The 18,010-nt window shown below is 40.6% G+C and overlaps 1 protein-coding gene across 2 annotated transcripts in view; it reads right to left on the bottom strand.

The window, feature by feature from the left end:
* Positions 1–8,139: 8,139 nt before the first annotated feature.
* SCG2 (secretogranin II) overlaps positions 8,140–18,010 on the bottom strand; it is a 40,538-nt gene continuing 30,667 nt past the window's right edge. The window contains exons 2-3 of one of the 2 annotated variants that reach the window (XM_039487129.1): positions 13,827–14,019; positions 8,140–10,384 (exon numbers count right to left, since the gene is read on the bottom strand). In XM_039487129.1, coding sequence (XP_039343063.1) covers positions 8,501–10,375 — 1,875 coding nt within the window. In that variant the 5' untranslated portion in view covers positions 10,376–10,384; positions 13,827–14,019 and the 3' untranslated portion in view covers positions 8,140–8,500. Of the gene's footprint in view, positions 10,390–13,826; positions 14,020–18,010 lie in introns of those variants that run through there. The other variant, XM_039487128.1, reaches the window with a different exon arrangement.

Below are 18,010 nucleotides of genomic sequence, written 5' to 3'. Positions count from 1 at the left end.
GACCATCCCTGACAGGTCCAATCTGCTCTTAAAAATCCCCAATGATGGAGATTCAACAACCTCGCTAGGCAATTTATTCCAGAGCTTAACCACCCTGACAGTTAGAAAGCTTTTCCTAATGTTCAACCTAAACTGCTCTTGCTGCAATTTAAGCCCATTGCTTCTTATCCTAACCTCAGAGGTTCAGAAAAACTATTTTTCTTCCTCCTCCTTGTAACAACCTTTTATGTACTTGAAAACTGTTATGTCCCCTCTCAGTCTTCTCGTCTCCAGACTAAACAAACACAATTTTTTTAATCTTCCCTCATACATCATGTTTTCTAGACCTTTAATCATTTTTGTTGGTCTTCTCTGGACTTTCTCCAATTTGGCCACATCTTTCCTGAAATGTGGTACCCAGAATGGGACACAATACTTCAGTTGAGGCCTAATCAGCACAGAGTAGAGCGGAAGAATTATTTCTCGTGTCTTGCTTACAATACTCTTGCTAAAACATCCCAGAATTATGTTTGCTTTTTTTGCAACAGTGTTACACTGTTGACTCATATCTAGCTTGTGATCTACTATGACCTCCAGATCCCTTTCCGCAGCACTCCTTCCTAGGCAGTCATTTCCCATTTTGTATGTGTGCAACTGATTGTTCCTTCCTAAGTGGAGTACTTTGCATTTGTCCTTACTGAATTTCATCCTATTTACTTCAGACCATTTCTCCAGTTTGTCCAGATCATTCTGAATTTTAATCCTATCCTCCAAAGCACGTGCAACCCTCTCCCCCAGCCGCCCCCCAGCTTGGTATTGTCTGCAAACTTTATAAGTGTACTCTCTATTCCATTATCTAAATCATTGATGAAGATATTGAACAGAACCAAACCCTGAACCGATCCCTGCGGGATCCCACTTGTTATGCCCTTCCAGCATGACTGTGAACCACTGATAACTACTCTCTGGGAATGATTTTCCAAACAGTTATGCACCCACCTTATAGTAGCCCCATCTAGATTGTTGTATTTCTCTAGTTTGTTTATGAGAAGGTTATGCAAGACCGTAGCAAAAGCCTTATTAAAGTCAAGAAATACCCAATCTACCGCTTCCCCCCTATCCACAAGGCTTGTTACCCTGTCAAAGAAAGCTATCAGGTGGGTTTGACAGGATTTGTTCTTGACAAATCTATGCTGACTGTTATTTATCACCTTATTATCTTCTAGGTGTTTCCAAATTGATTGCTTAATTATTTGCTCCATTATCTTTCCAAGTATAGAAGTTAAGATGACTGGTCTGTAATTCCCCGGGTAGTCTGTATTTCCCTTTTTATAGATGGGCACTATATTTGCTCTTTTCCAGTCTTCTGGACTGTCTCCCATCTTCCATGATTCCAAGATAATTGCTTATGGCTCAGATATCTCCTTAGTCAGCTCCTTAAGTATTCTAGGATGCATTTCATCAGGCCCTAGTGATTTGAAGACATCTAACTTGTCTTAGTTATTTTTTATTTGTTCTTTCCCTAGTTTAGTCTCTGATCCTACCTCATTTTCACTGGCATTCACTATGTTAGACGTCCAATCGCCACCAACCTTCTTGGTGAAAACCAAAACAAAGACGGCATTAAGTACCTCTGCCATTTCCACATTTTCTGTTATTGTCTTTCCCCCCTCATTGAGTAATGGGCCTACTCTGTCTTTGGTCTTCCTCTCACTTCTGATGTATTTGTAGAATATTTTCTTGTTATCCTTTATATCTGTAGCTAGTTTGATCTCGTTTTGTGCTTTGGCTTTTCTAATTTTGTCCTTACATACTTGTGTTATTTGTTTATATTCATCCTTTGTAATTTGATCGAGTTTCCACTTTTTGTAGGACTCTCTTTTGAGTTTTAAATCATTGAAGATCTCCTTGCTAAGCCAGGGTGGTCTCTTGCCATACTTCCTATCTTTCCTATGCAGTGGGATTGTTTGTTCTTATGCCCTTAATAATGTTTCTTTGAAAAACTGCCAACTGTCTTCAATTGTTTTTCCCCTTAGACTTGCTTCTCATGGGATTTTACCTACCAACTCCCTGAGTTTGCTAAAGTTTGCCTTCTTGAAATCCATTGTCTATATTTTGCTGTTCTCCCTCCTACCATTTCTTAGAATCATGAACTCTACCATTTCATGATCACTTTCACCCGTTGCCTTCCATTTTCAAATTATCATCCAGTTCCTCCCTATTTGTCAAAATCAAATCTAGAATAGCCTCCCCCCAGTAGCTTTCTCCACCTCCTGAAATAAAAAATTGTCTCGAATACATTCCAAGAACTTGTTGGATAATATGTGCCCTGCTGCGTTATTTTCCCAACAGATGTCTGAGTAGCTGAAGTCCCGCATCACCACCAAGTCCGGTGATTATTTTAGTTGTTTAAAAAAAGCCTCATCCACCTCTTCTTCCTGGTTTGGTGGTCTGTAGTAGATCCCTACCCTTGTTTTTTATCCCTTTTATCCTTACCCAGAGACTTTCAACAAGTCTGTCTCTTATTTCTAGCTCAACCTCAGTGCAACTGTGTACATTTTAATATATAAGCCAACACCTCCTCCCTTTTTTCCCTGCCTGTCCTTTCTGAGCAAGCTGTATCCTTCTATACCAATATTCCAGTCCTGTATTATCCCACCAAGTCTCCATGATGCCAGCTATGTCTTAGTTATGTTTATTAGCATTTTGAGTTCTTCTTGCTTATTCCCCATATTTCTCGCCTTAGTATACAGACATCTAAGATACTGACTTGATTCCCCCACCACAGTTTTGTCTTGTCTTTCCCTTATTTCTGCTGTAACAGCCCATGCTCCTCCCAGATTCCGACCCTTCTCCCAGGTCTCCATGTTTTTGACTTACCTGTGGGCTTTGGTCACCTGCCCCGTTGAACCAGGTTTCTCACCTATCTTCAGTTCCGAGGGACTTCAGCTCCCTTGGCTGAAGGACCCATCTTTCTCAGCTTGCAAGAGCTCTGGCTCCTTGTGTCTGTCCCATGATTGATGCCAAGATGGCTTCTTCTGTCTCCTTACATCTTCCCAAACTCACTGTTCTGTCCCACACTCAAGCTGACCTCATGCTGTTCTTCCCTTCCTCTGCACTTCTGTTCCCCCTGGTGATTGGTATGTCAATGAGGCTTCCACTGGTTTTGGTCACACTTGGTGTAATTTCTTTGGCAACAGGTAAGAAGCTGCCTTCCCTGCTGACTGGGAGAAAACCTGGTTCGCCCTTTGTTTGGTCACAAACTTTAAAGAATAATAGCAGTGATTATTCATAATTCCTCATATAGTAGTACATACATTTTACAGTGATATTAATCACCAGTATGTCATTAGCTTTCACAGAAGACCTTACTTGATACACTTTTATAATACAGCAATATTGTATTCAATGAGTTGATTCAATTACTTATCATTTGAGGTTCAGACCCCCTTGTCTTTGTAGCCTAGTATACCATTGAAATGTACCCTCAGATAAAGTTCCTTCTCTCCATCTGGGAAGAGAGGGACCCCACACAGTCTGGTAAAGACTTCCTCCCCTGTTGGTGATAGTTGTCATTACCTCCGCCCCATGTTAGCTTGATGACTGTGTTTGCCTTTTAGGTAAATTCACCTTCCTTGTCTCTCCCTGATGACCAGACTCATCAGCCAAGCAAATACCCATTCCATGGTCTCTGGCAGACTGGGCTTATGCATTGCTTGCCAAACACATATTCAGAACATAATTCTAGCACGTCCATAACTCTTTGCACATACCCAGTACATATACCACACCAAAACATTTATGATCACTGAGGTGTTAGTTTTCCAATTATATGATGCAATTTAGATACAGATGATGAAAAAAGTGAGTTAGGGATAGTAAGTATGTCAGGCCTGACAAGCGCGGCTGATAAAAAATAGTGAACACAACTGGGCCTTTGTGGCCCAGTCTTAAAACCAGAAAGTCTATTGTCTTTATAAGAATTTATGGTGTAGGTTCCTGGAGACCTGGGATTAGCAAACAAAGGGTTTTTAAAATGAAATCTCAAAAAGTCTAGCTATTGAAGTTATGAAGACAGCCTGAATCTGTGACATGAATGTAACTGGTGTGGCAATGTCTTCCTGAGTCTTCAGCCAGCCTGAAACAATGCATCTGAGAGCTGTGAACACCTCTGTTCCTTGCTATAGGACACTAACTCCAAGACCTGCTTCTCTGGGAAGCTCTCCATTACCATCACCACAGTAGAGGACTCTGTGTGGCAGGACCGAGATGCAGGTGCCCTGCCCAATCAAACAGCCATTCCCCCAACAAGTCTTGGGCGGCGGGGGCTGGAGGGGCTCTGCTGCAATCCCTGCCACTCTCTGGCTGGGAGGGCACCTCTGCTGAGAGCCCTGATGCTCCTGAGGGGAGAGTGTGCACCTGCTGCCACTTGTGGGAGGTGAAGGGGGCCCTGTGCTACTGCCCCTGCCTCCCTGGTACGGGAGAAAGGCTCCTCAGCCACTCCAAGTAGTGGGGGGGCAGGGCCCTGACCTAGGCCTAGGGCCCTGATCACCTTAATCCGGCCTTGAGGCTACAGCTTGATGCTGAGAACTGCTGAGAGAATGATGTAGAGACTGTATTCACTCTGCACTAGCTGGGCCCCATTCAGGGGTGAGTCCCAGGGAGCTGGTTAAACATCTTTGTTCGGTGGTAGGGGGCTAGTCCAATATAGTGCACATTGTGGTAATTTAATCTAGAGATCACATTTTTAAATGTGCCTAAGTGGTTGGGGGAGGTCAAGATTAGTTTTCAAAAGAGATTTAGGGCCCAGTGCACAAAGGGCTGTAGGTACCTAACTGCCACTTTAAGCACAGAAATCTAAAGTTTAGGTGCCTAGAACACTCACTCAGCTGCTGCCTTACCCCGTAGGTGCCTAAATTGTTGCTGGAAGATGTGCATAAAGTTGCCTTAATCCTGACATCGGAGAAAGACTCTATACCCAGTGGGTGAGAGCACTCACCTAGCACAATCAGGTTCCAGTCCCTGTGCCAATGAATGTATAAGTCTTTTATACAAAGTGAAACTGTTTCAACAGCAAGAGAGGCAGCCCCATCCCAGAATATCCCAGAGCCTGGTGGACAGCGCACCTGCCCGGGAAGTTGGAGATCTGGGTTTAAGACCATACTCCAAATAAGGCAGAATAGGAATTTGAAGCCAGGTCTTCCATATCCTGGGTAAGTCTCTAACGCTGGGCTCTAAGGTAAAGGAGGGGCTTAGACCCCACCCCTCTCCTCACCCTTTCTGCTGGCTAGTTTAGGCAGGGCTGGCTTTTGTGAATCCCATTCGTAGGTGCACAATTCTCCCCATGTATTGTACAGGGAGCCTGGACACATAACTCAGGACTGTTGATTCCACTAGGGGGGCAGGGTGCCTAAATGCTAGCCATTGCAACGCAGAGTTCAAGTCCCCTTTGTGGGCCCAGTCGCATTAAAACTCAATGGGAATTGGACTCCTAAATCCTTTCTGAAAACTGCACTTTGGCGCTATTGACCATTTTACCCTTGAAGTCATAATCGCATGGATAACTGGTAGGATCTAGATTCAACAAATATGCAGTCTCATTTGATTAGACATAAAGGAGAGTGGGGAGGAGGAAACGGCACTTTTGGCCATCAGGGCCAAATAAGCACTCCCCAGGTGTGGTGAAGTGTGGGCACATAGTGTTAGTAATCCTAGCAAACAATACTCACCGCACTTTCAAGATGGTTTCCCCAAACTGCCCACCTCATCTCCATCTGTTTAATTTCAACCCAGTGCCTTTCATGGCGGTCCCAGGCTCAGCTAAAAAGGAAAAGCAGACTGAGGAAAAGCAGACAAACACACCAGGTGGGCTCGATGGAAGAGACATAGGGCTGGATCCTGATGGTAAATCCCAATTGGCCTGGTATGGTCACTTAGAGCAATGCTGGGCAACCTGTGGCCCACACACAGCCTGTCAGGGTAACTCACTGGTGGGCCCCCAGGCAGTTTGTTTACATTTGTACGGCCGCCCGCAGCTCCCATTAGCCAGGAACGGCGAACCGCGGCTACTGGGAGCTGTGGATGGACGTGCAAATATAAACAAACTGTCTGGCAGCCTGCCAGCGGATTACCCTGATGGGCTGCGGGTTGCCCACCACTGACTTAGAGGCACAAATGCAGTGAAAACAATGTTACTGCCAGAACAATGGGCCAAGCCCTAGCTCTGCTAGGAGTTGGCACACTATGCAGCAGAGTGCTATGGCAGTGCTGTACAGTATAGAAGAGGAAAGTGAGTAAGTGTTGCCACTTTGGGTCCATGTGAGACATTGTTTGGAGGAAGTGGGGGTGGAGGCTGCCTCTGCTACTTCCATTATATCCTGTGTCTGGACTGGCCACATGCCTGGTATCCCAGCCTGGAGTGGAGGAGTCCATCCCGAACCTATTTAATAATAGAGAACATATTCTTTTACTGACACTCTACTTGGGCTGAGCACGGTTCTCTGGCTATAGCTTATTTCCTATAAATCTTTTCTGTTATGAGGAAAATAAGTTTTAGAGCACAGGCAAAATATGAAATTGTATAGTATTATCTAATGAGATCATGTCTTCTGGAAATTTTTTGGGGTGAACTTTAATATGAGAATGGCAGGATTCATTCCAGTCATTCTGTGGCTTAGCATTTACATCATATTATACAAAACAGAAGATTGGTATTTGCTGAAGACAGCTACCTGTGGAATATATGTCCTTTGGAAGCAACCTGATGGTTACTACTTATTGAGAACTGCAAGCAGTAGGTTAATTCCTAACTTTTTTTAAAGACTTCTAATCATGTTATAGTTTCTTCCAGCTGAATCAATATCAGTACGGAATTAGTACATTAGCCAATCAGATAATCAAAAACAAAAAACTGTAACATGAACTGTTTTAAGAAAGTAAAGTCACCACAACTGACAGAAATTTTTTTAACAAAAAAAATCTAGCCCAAAGCAAGGACTGTAGTGGACCCCTGATAAACCGAAGTTGAACAGGATAATGATGAGACTTAAAATAACCGTTTCTCTTTGCAGTATTTGTGTAGTATCTTTATTAGCTATTTTGTGACCCACTCCTGCTAAAACCATATCCTCCCACACCCATTCACCATAAGTAGTGATCAGATGCTTGAGAATATGGCAGGAACTCTACCTTGGCCTCAGTCCTGGACATACTTTAACTATGCCCATGAATAGGCCCCCTGAAAAATCAGTGGACATCTCATATGCATAAGAGTTTGGAGGAACAGAACCTTAGACTTTTCAGGGAGTCCTCTAAATGGTCTTAACAAGATCTGGAGAAAAAGTTTAAAGGGTCCAGGGCTATATATATCGCTATTGAATTCTTCCTTGACTGATACATAACCCAGGAAAGACATTTATGGCAGCCATTTGCCTTTACCAAGAGCCTAATTAATGGAACAAACTTCCATGCAGAGCGGAGCCATAATAGCCAAAACTTTTTTAAATGGTAAGGGAAGCAGTAATCATTTTTATAAACACAAAAAGTATATAAGGAAGGAATCCCCATCCATTGTGCTACCATAATCACAAAAATAAGTTGTTTTAGTTCATAGCTTTGGGTTAATGCCTCATTGCTACACAGCAACATATGGAAAATTTATGATATTTTGAAGAACCTACTTGACGGAGCTTTCCCTTTCCTGCTTGAACTGTAGAACTGTCCTGAAAAGTTTGGGTTTCACTTGGTTTTATTTATTTTATAGGCTTCCAATGCAGTGTGTCTTTTCTGCTGAATAGATCAGCTTCCCCTAGATTCATAACCAATCATCTTATGTGGCCAGATTTTCAAAAGATTCCATGCAGCCTCAGCTTCAAATGATACCAGGAGAACTGTGATAGCTCAGCACCTTCACCAATCAGGCCAGTACATAACTGTGTAGCCCAAAAGGCCAGAAATATTTTCTGCTGAGTAATTTCAAAAAATCAGTTAAAGCTAGGAAGATTGGATATCAAAGTAAAAAAATGTTTTCTCCTAAAAATCACATCCTATCAACTGTCAGAAAGAAACACAGTCTATTGTCCAGAAATAATATTTATTCATCAACAATAAAACACAGAATAGAAAAAGCCTTATAAATAAAACTATATATATGCTGTATTTTTATTCAGTACTCCACAAAAAAACACTACAGACAGTAACAAAATAATTGAATTAATTTAAAAAACTTCAAATATGATAGCACTGTTCATTTATCATGTTTTATCAACAATGCAATGGTCATTTGTTTACATATTACGATTTTACTAAAATTCGTAACCCTGCTCCTTAAAACAATTGAACCGATTTGTTACTTGATCCAAGATTTATAACATATATGTATATCCATAAACAATAACAGCGCTGAGAAAGTTATGCAGACTGTTCAATGGTAACTGCAAGTTGTTTGGGGGGGGGAGGGCAAATCACAAATGAACAGGGGTAAAAATCAAAACATTGCAGAAAAATGATATTTGGGTAACAATTACATATTTTCCATTGCCCTTTTAGTAATGTGATCTCTTCCTTTGTCTGATTGCTCCTGGTTTAGGTACTCTAGCACCTTCACTAGCATATCTTCATCCAGATACTGCCTGTTTTGTGTGTCATCATTCTCCCGGGCCATGGACAGCCTTTTGCTGAGTGAGACTAGTTTATCAGATTCTTGTGGTCCCAGCTGATTTAGATGTTCTTTGATTGCTTGTTCAAATTGGTCGTCTTCCTGTAGATCATTTTCAGATGAAACTGGGACTGGAACGCGTTTCAGCTGGTTTGTATTGATAACGTCAGGGTATTTTGCCAACATATTTGCCAAGTAATCTGCTAGTTCTTCTTCTTTTTCATTTAGTTTTTCGTATTCTATTTGTCGTCTTTCCAAATCATTAATCCAAGGAGCTTTAGGAAGTTGATGTCCTTTAGGTCTTCTGGGAATGTAGGAAAGTCTTGGCAAACTGTTCTCTTCATTAAGCTGATTTACAAAGTAGGAGGTTTTCTGATTAGCTAAATTATCAGTCCCTAAAAGATTGACAATATCTTCAATATTGAGGTCTTCAGGTAGATTATCTGGCATAACATTAATTGGCTGCTTCATGTAACCATTTTTAGGGTTCATTTTATTTTTAAATCTATCTATGCGGTCTAGATTAGTTTCAGAGATGTCATCCTCAAGATCTTCTGGGAGCTCTGGTTCTTGCTCTGTCTCCACCCTTTCACTCTGCTGCTGCTTTTCTCCAGTTTTCAACATGTCTAGTAAATCCTCTGGAGGGATTTGTAAATTCCTTGAGATTTCTATTAGTTGAGAGATAGACTGAGGATCAAGTTTTTCCAAAAATGTACCTGCCCTTTTTTCTTCATGTCCAGTCCTTAACCTGGCATTTCTAATATTGCTCATCAGCCTCTTCAGATAATAATTCATTAGCTTTGTAATGTCATCTGACATTTGATCTTTACTGTCTCTCTCCATTTCATCCTCCAGGAAGCCTTGCTTCCCTGATCTCTTCATTTCATCATCAATCACTTCTTCATTTTTATCAATTTCCTCTTTATGATCTTTTATCTCTTCTTGCGTTTGGCTTTCCACTTTTTCCTCTATTGGATTCCAATCTTCTCCTCCCACTACATCTTCATAAGCAATATTATTCACTTTATATACATCATCTTCATCTTCTGTGTACAATTTCTGATCCTCATCCAGCCTCTCTTTTTTGTGATTACTTGGTCCCGTCATCTTCCCCAGCTCCTGAAAGACAGACTCCAAAGTAGCAAGGCTTTGGGGTGTATATTGTTCTTCTACTATTTCATTGGTGCGCTTAAAAGGACTGTCTCTTGAAGTTTCTTCATCATGTACGTGTGGCATTTTGATATATTTGTGTCGTCTCTCAGGCCACTTATAAGCCTCATAATCATCACTCACACCAGCTGGAAAGTTATCTGAACTCATAGTATATGGTTTATTTTCTTTTGATCCAGCCTTTGACTCTTTTTCTGTTTGCCTCAAGGCTTCCAACATTGACCTAACCCATTGGGACTCATCTTCAGTCAAAGAATCTCTTATATTATCTGCTAGGTGGCTCTGATCTTTGCTTTCTTTCTGCTGCAGAAGAACTGGGGCACCTTGATAAAAATTGTAATCTGGGCCATTTTCAGCCTTGTTAGCTTGTTTGCGGAGATTTTCTATATATTCCAAGGCTTTGATCATATCTGGACTTGGGAGCCTTTGTAAATTTTTCACTAAGTAGTCTGGGTTTTTCTGAAGCAGCTGATAAGGTTCGATTGAAGCTGCATCAACACAACAGATTAGGACAAAGAAAAGGGTGAGAGAGGAGGCTGCTCCAAGCCAGCAGGTTTTAGCATCTGCCATGTTAGAAATCTTTCCTTAAAATAAAGAAAAGGGACAGTTAACATACAGAAATAGTTAGGAAAGTGCAAAGCAACAGCACATTTGAGATTGCTGCTTTGAACTGGAACTTATGGTATTTATGTTTTTATTAATTATGAAAAGCAAATAGAATTCCCATATGATCCCTTTATGGCAACCCTAGATTTATTGTGAGTTTATCTGGACGTCTTTCAGGTCATTACTTTGATAAGGATACTGGAACCTATTGGTTTGAAATAATAAAACCATTGCATCTTCATACTATGGCAGGTAAAAAGCCCCTAATAAAATTAATTTATATATAAAGGAGCTTGATTTTTCAATCTAAACCGAAAACCTAAATCCTACATAGTTGATAAAATACCCATTTATGCATCTAGATACTGATTTGAGCATCAGCATTTGAAAATTTGGCCTAAAATATTAATACAAGCTTAGTGATAAACTGTGCATAGAATCCTGTTGCCCAGTTGTCCAGTCTGCTGAACTGACTCCACTGAATGGTTTTATTCCAGGCTAACACCAATGTGATAGAGTGGAGAATCTGGCCAATAAAATCATGAGGTGAGTTATATGTTTACTTGTATTAATATTTTAAAAATATTAAAATATTCCCTTATGCTGCTTTTCAAAAATATTAATAAACAAGTTTGTTAATTTTTCCATAAGCAATGAGGAAAGCTGAGACACTTTGTGGGTTAATCTATTCTGTCCCTTAAGGGTATCATCTCTTGATGTCTTCCTAAATTGCTATTTTTAAATGGACTTGGTCAGGACCAGACTGAGTAGCAATTTCTTCTGTGGTGGCTAAACAGTCTTTCACTTTTGTTTTGAAATGAAAATGGGTGTTTTGTCATTCACTTCAAGCAAGTAGGGTGGATACACATGTAGAATCTTGGCATTACGGGCCTAATTCTCTGATGGGTGAAACTCCCTGAGTTAGTGGAGGTGCACGGCCCCAGAGAATTTTGCTCTATAAAAAAAACGAAGTAAAATAAGTGAAAATATTATACCCATCACATGCCATTGCAACATATGAAAATATTTCTATAAAAGGCCCAATCCTTCAAGGTGCTGAGGTTCTCAGCACCAACTGAGGTTAAAGACTCCACTCCCAGGAGATGCTTAGCACCTCACAGGACTTGGCTATAACAAATACTAGTCTATTTTGCCCAATTCAATTATATTATTCCCTCCATCATGAATAAAGTACAGTAAGTGAGAAAAATGGTAAGGATAGAAAAAAAACACTGAGCTTCATTAACTTATTTTGTTTCATTCACTTTTGCCATGAGCCTATGGAAAACATCCTGGTAAGATGTTAGTGATTCAAACTAGTAGAAGGACCTACATAGACTAGAATTTACCCCTGGCTGTAACAGTGGATATGTTCTCTTCAGTTCACACATAGGATTTCCATTCAGATGATTCTTTATTGTAGTTTAACAAGAAATAATTTGACAAAATAAAGTAGCCTCAGTTACCCACAATTGCTTTTTTTCTCTCCATGCCTGCAGCAAATTATCATTGTAAATATCAAATATTTTATCCAATCAAGTATTAATACTCCAGAATGGATTATTTCAGAGCAATCAATAACACCATCTCTTTTTATACTTAAACAAAAGCAAGAGAACCCTGTATCTTCTGTTATGGAAAAGGCTTTAGCTTTGAAAGGGATAAAATCAGTCCAAAAAAACCCACAAAACCCTGCACAGTTACAATTTTTATGTTGATTAGAACCTGTAGTTGCAAAAGAATGAAGCTAATGTTTTTCAATGGAGAAGTTGGTTACTGATTAATCTTTAGTTTATTAATAAATAAAATACTATGAATTTTCAGGTGCTGAAAAATTAATTTCATAATAATAGATCTAGATCTTCCAGGTAAAACAGTCCACTAAAATCCTCCCTCTGATGAAGATGATTAATTCAGCCTCTGACAGTACATACAATACATATAGTATTATATCCTCTGTAAAACTTAGGAAAATCAAAGTAAAATCATGAAAGAGAGAAACACAGGCAAAGTTTAGACTGGCATTCTAGTAGCATTTTATTTAAAAAATATTTCATTTTGAGAGATGATATCTTATGAATTCCTTTCTGAATATTTCATATGCACGTCTGTCTGGATCAGTTTCATTTCCAATTCATTGGTAGATGATATTTGAAATATTTGAAAAGAACAGTTGGATATAATTTGTTTTAAAACCTCTGAAACGAGATTACAAAAATCAGTTCATTAAATGTAATACCTTATTTAGGGAAAATAGGCTCCTCCCCAATCCTAATTTATAAATATGAGAAAAATAGAGTACGTTTTTCATGATGTCAAATCTATAAAAAACATTCTCTCTTATTCTTTTTAAAGCACATTATGATAAAACAGCTGTTTTCCCAACAGCTGTAGAATTGTGGTGCTAGTCTGTATTGTGCAATCTGTCCTGTTAGTACCTAACAAAGAGAGAAGTCGTCTCTTACCCAGACTCCTATCCATCAAATTAAGTAGTCAGCATTTGTAAAATGAGGGGATTGAGTTCTCAGTGTAATGTGTACTGTCAAAGGAAATGCAGACAGGGGGTCTTCTGTGAAGAGACAAACAACCAAAAACAAAATTCCCTTTCTGGGGTGTTTCCATGGCAGCATATTTCCCCTTGAGCCCTTTCCTATAGATTCACATGGTGCTCTGATGGGAATATAATATTTCCAATTAAAATTTTGCATGAAAACTCATAACCTTTCCTATGGAACTCGCACAGAATTCATAATGCTCTGTGAACTACAGCAGGAATCCCTATGGGAGTTGTCCGTAAGGAAAATGTGAAAATGCAACACACCCTCTTCATCATTTGTTTGCTTTCTGAGCAATTAAAAATGGTTGCAGTCAATTAGCTTTCTTAAAAGTTTGTCTTATTGCTAATATACAAATTAGGGTTCATATTCAGGTTAATTTTATTATTTTGTAAATCAAGTGGTTTCTGAATTGCATACTTGATTGTTTAGATGGGTAACTGTACATGTATCCAAGGCAACCTCTTATTTTATACAGTTATTTTAAACATGTCAGTGAACCATTGAGAGTGAATGAAATCACAAAGAGAAACATTAAATGATGTTTGATAGCTTCAGCGAACAAATGAAGCTGATGTCAAATTGTAATCACTAGCTTTAGAACCATTAACTTATACCACTTATTCAGTATTTTAATTATGTCCCTTTAATTATTTTTAAATCCATGTCTAAATCATAGGTAAGAAATAAAAAAGAGAAAGATTCTCTCATCTGGAAAACACTATTTCTATGCTAAACGAAGTGCATCAGGTTGGTCCCTAATTGTGCTGGTTTCCTAGTGTAGAGTGGAATGGGAAAAGCTCTGAACAAAGAACTTTACATTCAGTTTTTGAAACTACAAAGAAAAAAAGCTCCCTTACCTGTATGACTTAGATAGCAGAGCGAACCCAAAGCATGATCTTCCTTGTCTTTTTGCTGCGAGTTTGTGGACTGTTTTCAGCACTAGGACAGCTCCCTCTGCTTATACTGTACATCACCTGACTCTGCACTGCCACATTGACGTCACCTCACCCAGTCACAAACCACAAGCACGACGGAGCTGTTGAGAGAATGCTGGAGAAAAATAAGTTTGGGCTATTTTTGAGATAATTCTTCTGTACAATTATGCCCTCTGTCTGCCTCTAGAGAACACTACAGATTTCATAGAATCAAAAAGACTCAGGGCCAGGGAGACCGTCTGAATACTAGAGACAAGAACACTGGGAAAAAACCCTCAACAAAAATTTTAAAAAACTACCATGAACATTCTGTTATCTGCATACAATTAATAGACTGCATCGTGACTTTCAATGCCCGGCACTCTCTTTGAGAATACCAGCCAAAATGGTTAAGAAATTATTTTTCTAATCTAATACAATAATAAATGCTTTCAGTTTATAAAGTCAGCATACATCTACCCCTGCTTTTAAACTGCGTACAGCCCCTACCATGTATGTGGAAAGAGCCCACCCTACTGTTTCCAGTTTGATTTCAATAGGCCCACACAGATGACCGGACTACATGTGCAAAGACTGGATAGCAAAGTAGGAATATACAAAGTGAGTTTTATAAAGCATGTGCACTGCTGGCCAAGGATTAGGACATGGTATGGAAGGGCTCACATGATACACAGGGTCAGACTATCTATTTCCTAGTTTTGCATATGCCTTTCCTGTGGGGCCACTGTGCCTCTCAGGAACTGACCCTCTACAGTTTGAGTGGGATTTTCAGAAGTACTTCAACAGGCCATCATGGAACATTCATGAAACTCCCACTTAATCTCATAAGGGTCAATCCTGCCATTCCCATCTCCCTCTGAGCTGGCATAGAAGCCCTCACCCCTCAAAAAAAAGGGGAAAAACTCAGGCACAAAAGAGTGTTTCTACACCGCCTGCATATTGTGTGCACTGTGGGGGAGGTGGTGTAGCCATTCCACTACACTAATTCACTGGCCAAAGCCTCTTCAGAGAAGTGCAGAGTATAATGCAGTTTCTATTGCATCCCATCGTAACAGAATGGCTTTGGGCTTCAGGATGGAACAAAGGTACAGGCCTAGGTCTCCCACTCTGTCCTGCTTTTGTTTCCTTCTTGGTGCAGAAGTGATTCGGAAAGGCTCACACTTCTCCCACCCAAGTATTAACATATTGACATGTAAACAATGATGTGTCATTTTAGTAAACGCTACACTCAGGTATCAGCCTACCAAAGCTTGTGCATATAGGCAATAGGACAAAAATACTGCTTGGCTATAAATCAGAAAGCACAAAATATAATGCACGGGTAAAAGCCATTCCTTGAACTGCTGTTCTGGATGTTACTGAATGCCTTCTACTTCCTTTCTATTTCATAATGATGAGTTTGCTTCAGCTACTCCCTTTCCCCTAAATAAATCTTTCTTGACAATTCTGACCTTTTACAGCACAAAATGAAAAACTAGGATGAATGCCCCTTCCAAACCAATAAATATTACTAAATTAAATTGTCATAAGGAACAGAAAGGCAGAGAAAAACTCTCCCCTGAAACCACCCACCCACCCACTACACTCATTGCATTTAGTGTACTTGACATGGACCTCTAAAAGGTGTAACAGTCCTCACTTCCTTTTCAGCTAACGAAATACTAGAGTAAAATACAGGGCCATGCTATGTCTGGTCCCTGTACGGATACACAAGGGAGAGCCTTTTTTCCCCATTGCGTTCCCTATTCTGGATCTGGTCAAAATCCAGCACTTTCTGTTAAGACCTCAACCCAAATGGTGAGGAAGGGACAAGGAGCACTGTGGCCCTTTGCAGCTTCCCTGCTGATAGGAGAGTGACAATGATTCAGTTGCAATGTACACAAAAGTGATTCTCCTCATTTGACATGTTTGCCATGTGCTGTGTAGCTTGTTGGTTCTCTGCTTTACAGACTGCTGAGCACAGCGTTGTGAGGCCTATTTCCCCCACACAGTCCAGCTAAGTTGTGGCCTGGATTAAGCAACTGTGGAATGGATTGCCGAATACAATACACCCTGTCTCACTCAGCATGGACTCTTCACTCTCAAAAGGCCACAGTTACAGGTACAACTCCTCCAACATCTTGAAGAATACTTTGAGGCATTAGCCTTCTCTGAGACATATTTCCCACTGCAGCAAAGCCACTCTGTACTGTAATAATTCTACAGTGGCACTGAAGTCCTATGAGCCAAACATAATCTTTGTTCTTTTCAGTTACACAATTATATCCTTGTCCCCTGTGTTATCAGTAGCATGGATAACCTTAACTTGCTCTCTTGAAACTCTAGTGATAGGACCAGCATCATTCACTGGTTTGGGAAATATATCAATTACTGTAGCTGTCATCCAGCCTTTTCCTTCCTCAAGATGTCAGTCATTCAGGGCTCCTAAATCATGTCTCTCCTTATACCACTTGCTCTGAGTTGAAATCAATGGACACTAGGCTAAGTGTCTAAGAATCTTTGTGAGTCTGGGCCTGTGGCCCCAGTGTTGTAGGATGCTGAGTGTCTCTAAAGAGATACTGTAAAGTCTCCACTTCCATTGAAGTCAATGGCACTACATGCATGAGCAAGGGTTTCAGGACTACCATTCCATTCTATGGACATGAGTAGGATCAACATACATTATACCAGCCTGAAGTCCCTTACTAAGTAATCATGTCTTGACAGTGCTTTCCAAAAGCATTTTAGCCATATTATGCTCTCCACTACACTTGGGGAAAAACCACAATAGTCAAATCCAATGTTTTAAAAATGCTGTGTCTTTATGGCGTGTTTTGTAGTGTAGATAGAGTTTAAGTGAGAGCCCCAGATGTACATCCATTAATCTAGTAAGTACAGTAACTCCTTACTTAAAGTCATCCCAGTTAATGTTGTTACGTTGCTGATCAATTAGGGAACATGCTTGTTTAAAGTTGTGCAATGCTCCCTCTAACATCGTTTGGCAGCTGGCTGCTTTGGCCACTGCTTGCAGGACGAGCAGCCCGTTGCAGCTATCTGGTGGGGGCTTGGAGCCAGAGTGGACCGGCAGCTCCCCTATCAGCTCCCCCATCAGCTCCCCGCTCCTCTAAGTTCCCTGTGCAGCAGCTTCCCAGCACGCTATCAATTGCCAACGGTTCAGCTGTCCCTCCCCCCTCACTGCCCTCTGCCTTGGAGCTGCTCCCCGAGACTCCTGCTTGCTGTGCAGGGGGGAAGGGAGGAAGAGGGGGGCTGCCAGGGTGTTCCCCCCCACTCCTGCACCCCGCTTACCCCATCTTCCATAGAGCAGGGGGGACACACGACAGGGCTCAGGATGGAGGGAGTTTGCTGGCAGCAGCTGTGGTCTCAGCAAGCTGATCTAATTAACAAGGCAGTGGACTTAAGAATAGGGTCAGCGTACTTAAAGGGGAAATGCGCATCTCTCTCTCACACACAAGGTGTGTGTCTCTGTCTGCGATGCTGTCTCCCCTCCCTCCATTCCTGCTGCCTTGTAGAGTGTGAGAGTTAACCCTTGAGGGCTCAGCCAATTGCTAGTTCATCATTTAGCAGTAAGGCATTCCCTGGGAAATATCCCACCCTCTGACTCCTCCACCTCAACCAAGCTTCACACTCATCATCACTGTGTACCAATATTAAATTGTTTGTTTAAAACTTATACTGTGTGTGTGTGTGTATATATATATATATATATATATATATATATATATATAGTCTTTTGTCTGGCAAAAAAATTTTCCCTGGAACCTAACCCCCTCATTTACATTAATTCTTATGGGGAAATTGGATTCACTTAACATTGTTTTGCTTAAAGTCACATTTTTCAGGAACATAACTACAATGTTAAGTGAGGAGTTACTGTAAAGTCTCCACCTTACCTGGCTCTGCTTGAAGTAAAAGCTAAGATACTCAGAACCTTGTGTATGAATTTGAGAGTAAACTTTAAAAAGAGATTTTATGTCACATGTTAGGGGGAAAATCCCCTCTCTTTTTTTTTTTTTAAACAAAACCAAAATGACTTCAGATTGCGAGTGTCCTGTATAGCACCCTCAAGGTGGTAAGAATGGAGAGGGGGGAAAACCAAAATTTGGAAG

Source organism: Mauremys reevesii, linkage group 9 (genome assembly GCF_016161935.1).
Source record: "Mauremys reevesii isolate NIE-2019 linkage group 9, ASM1616193v1, whole genome shotgun sequence".
In the NCBI taxonomy this organism is placed as follows: domain Eukaryota; kingdom Metazoa; phylum Chordata; order Testudines; family Geoemydidae; genus Mauremys; species Mauremys reevesii.
Note: the sequence above shows the minus strand (reverse complement) of the source record. Positions and strands in the feature narration are given on the sequence as shown.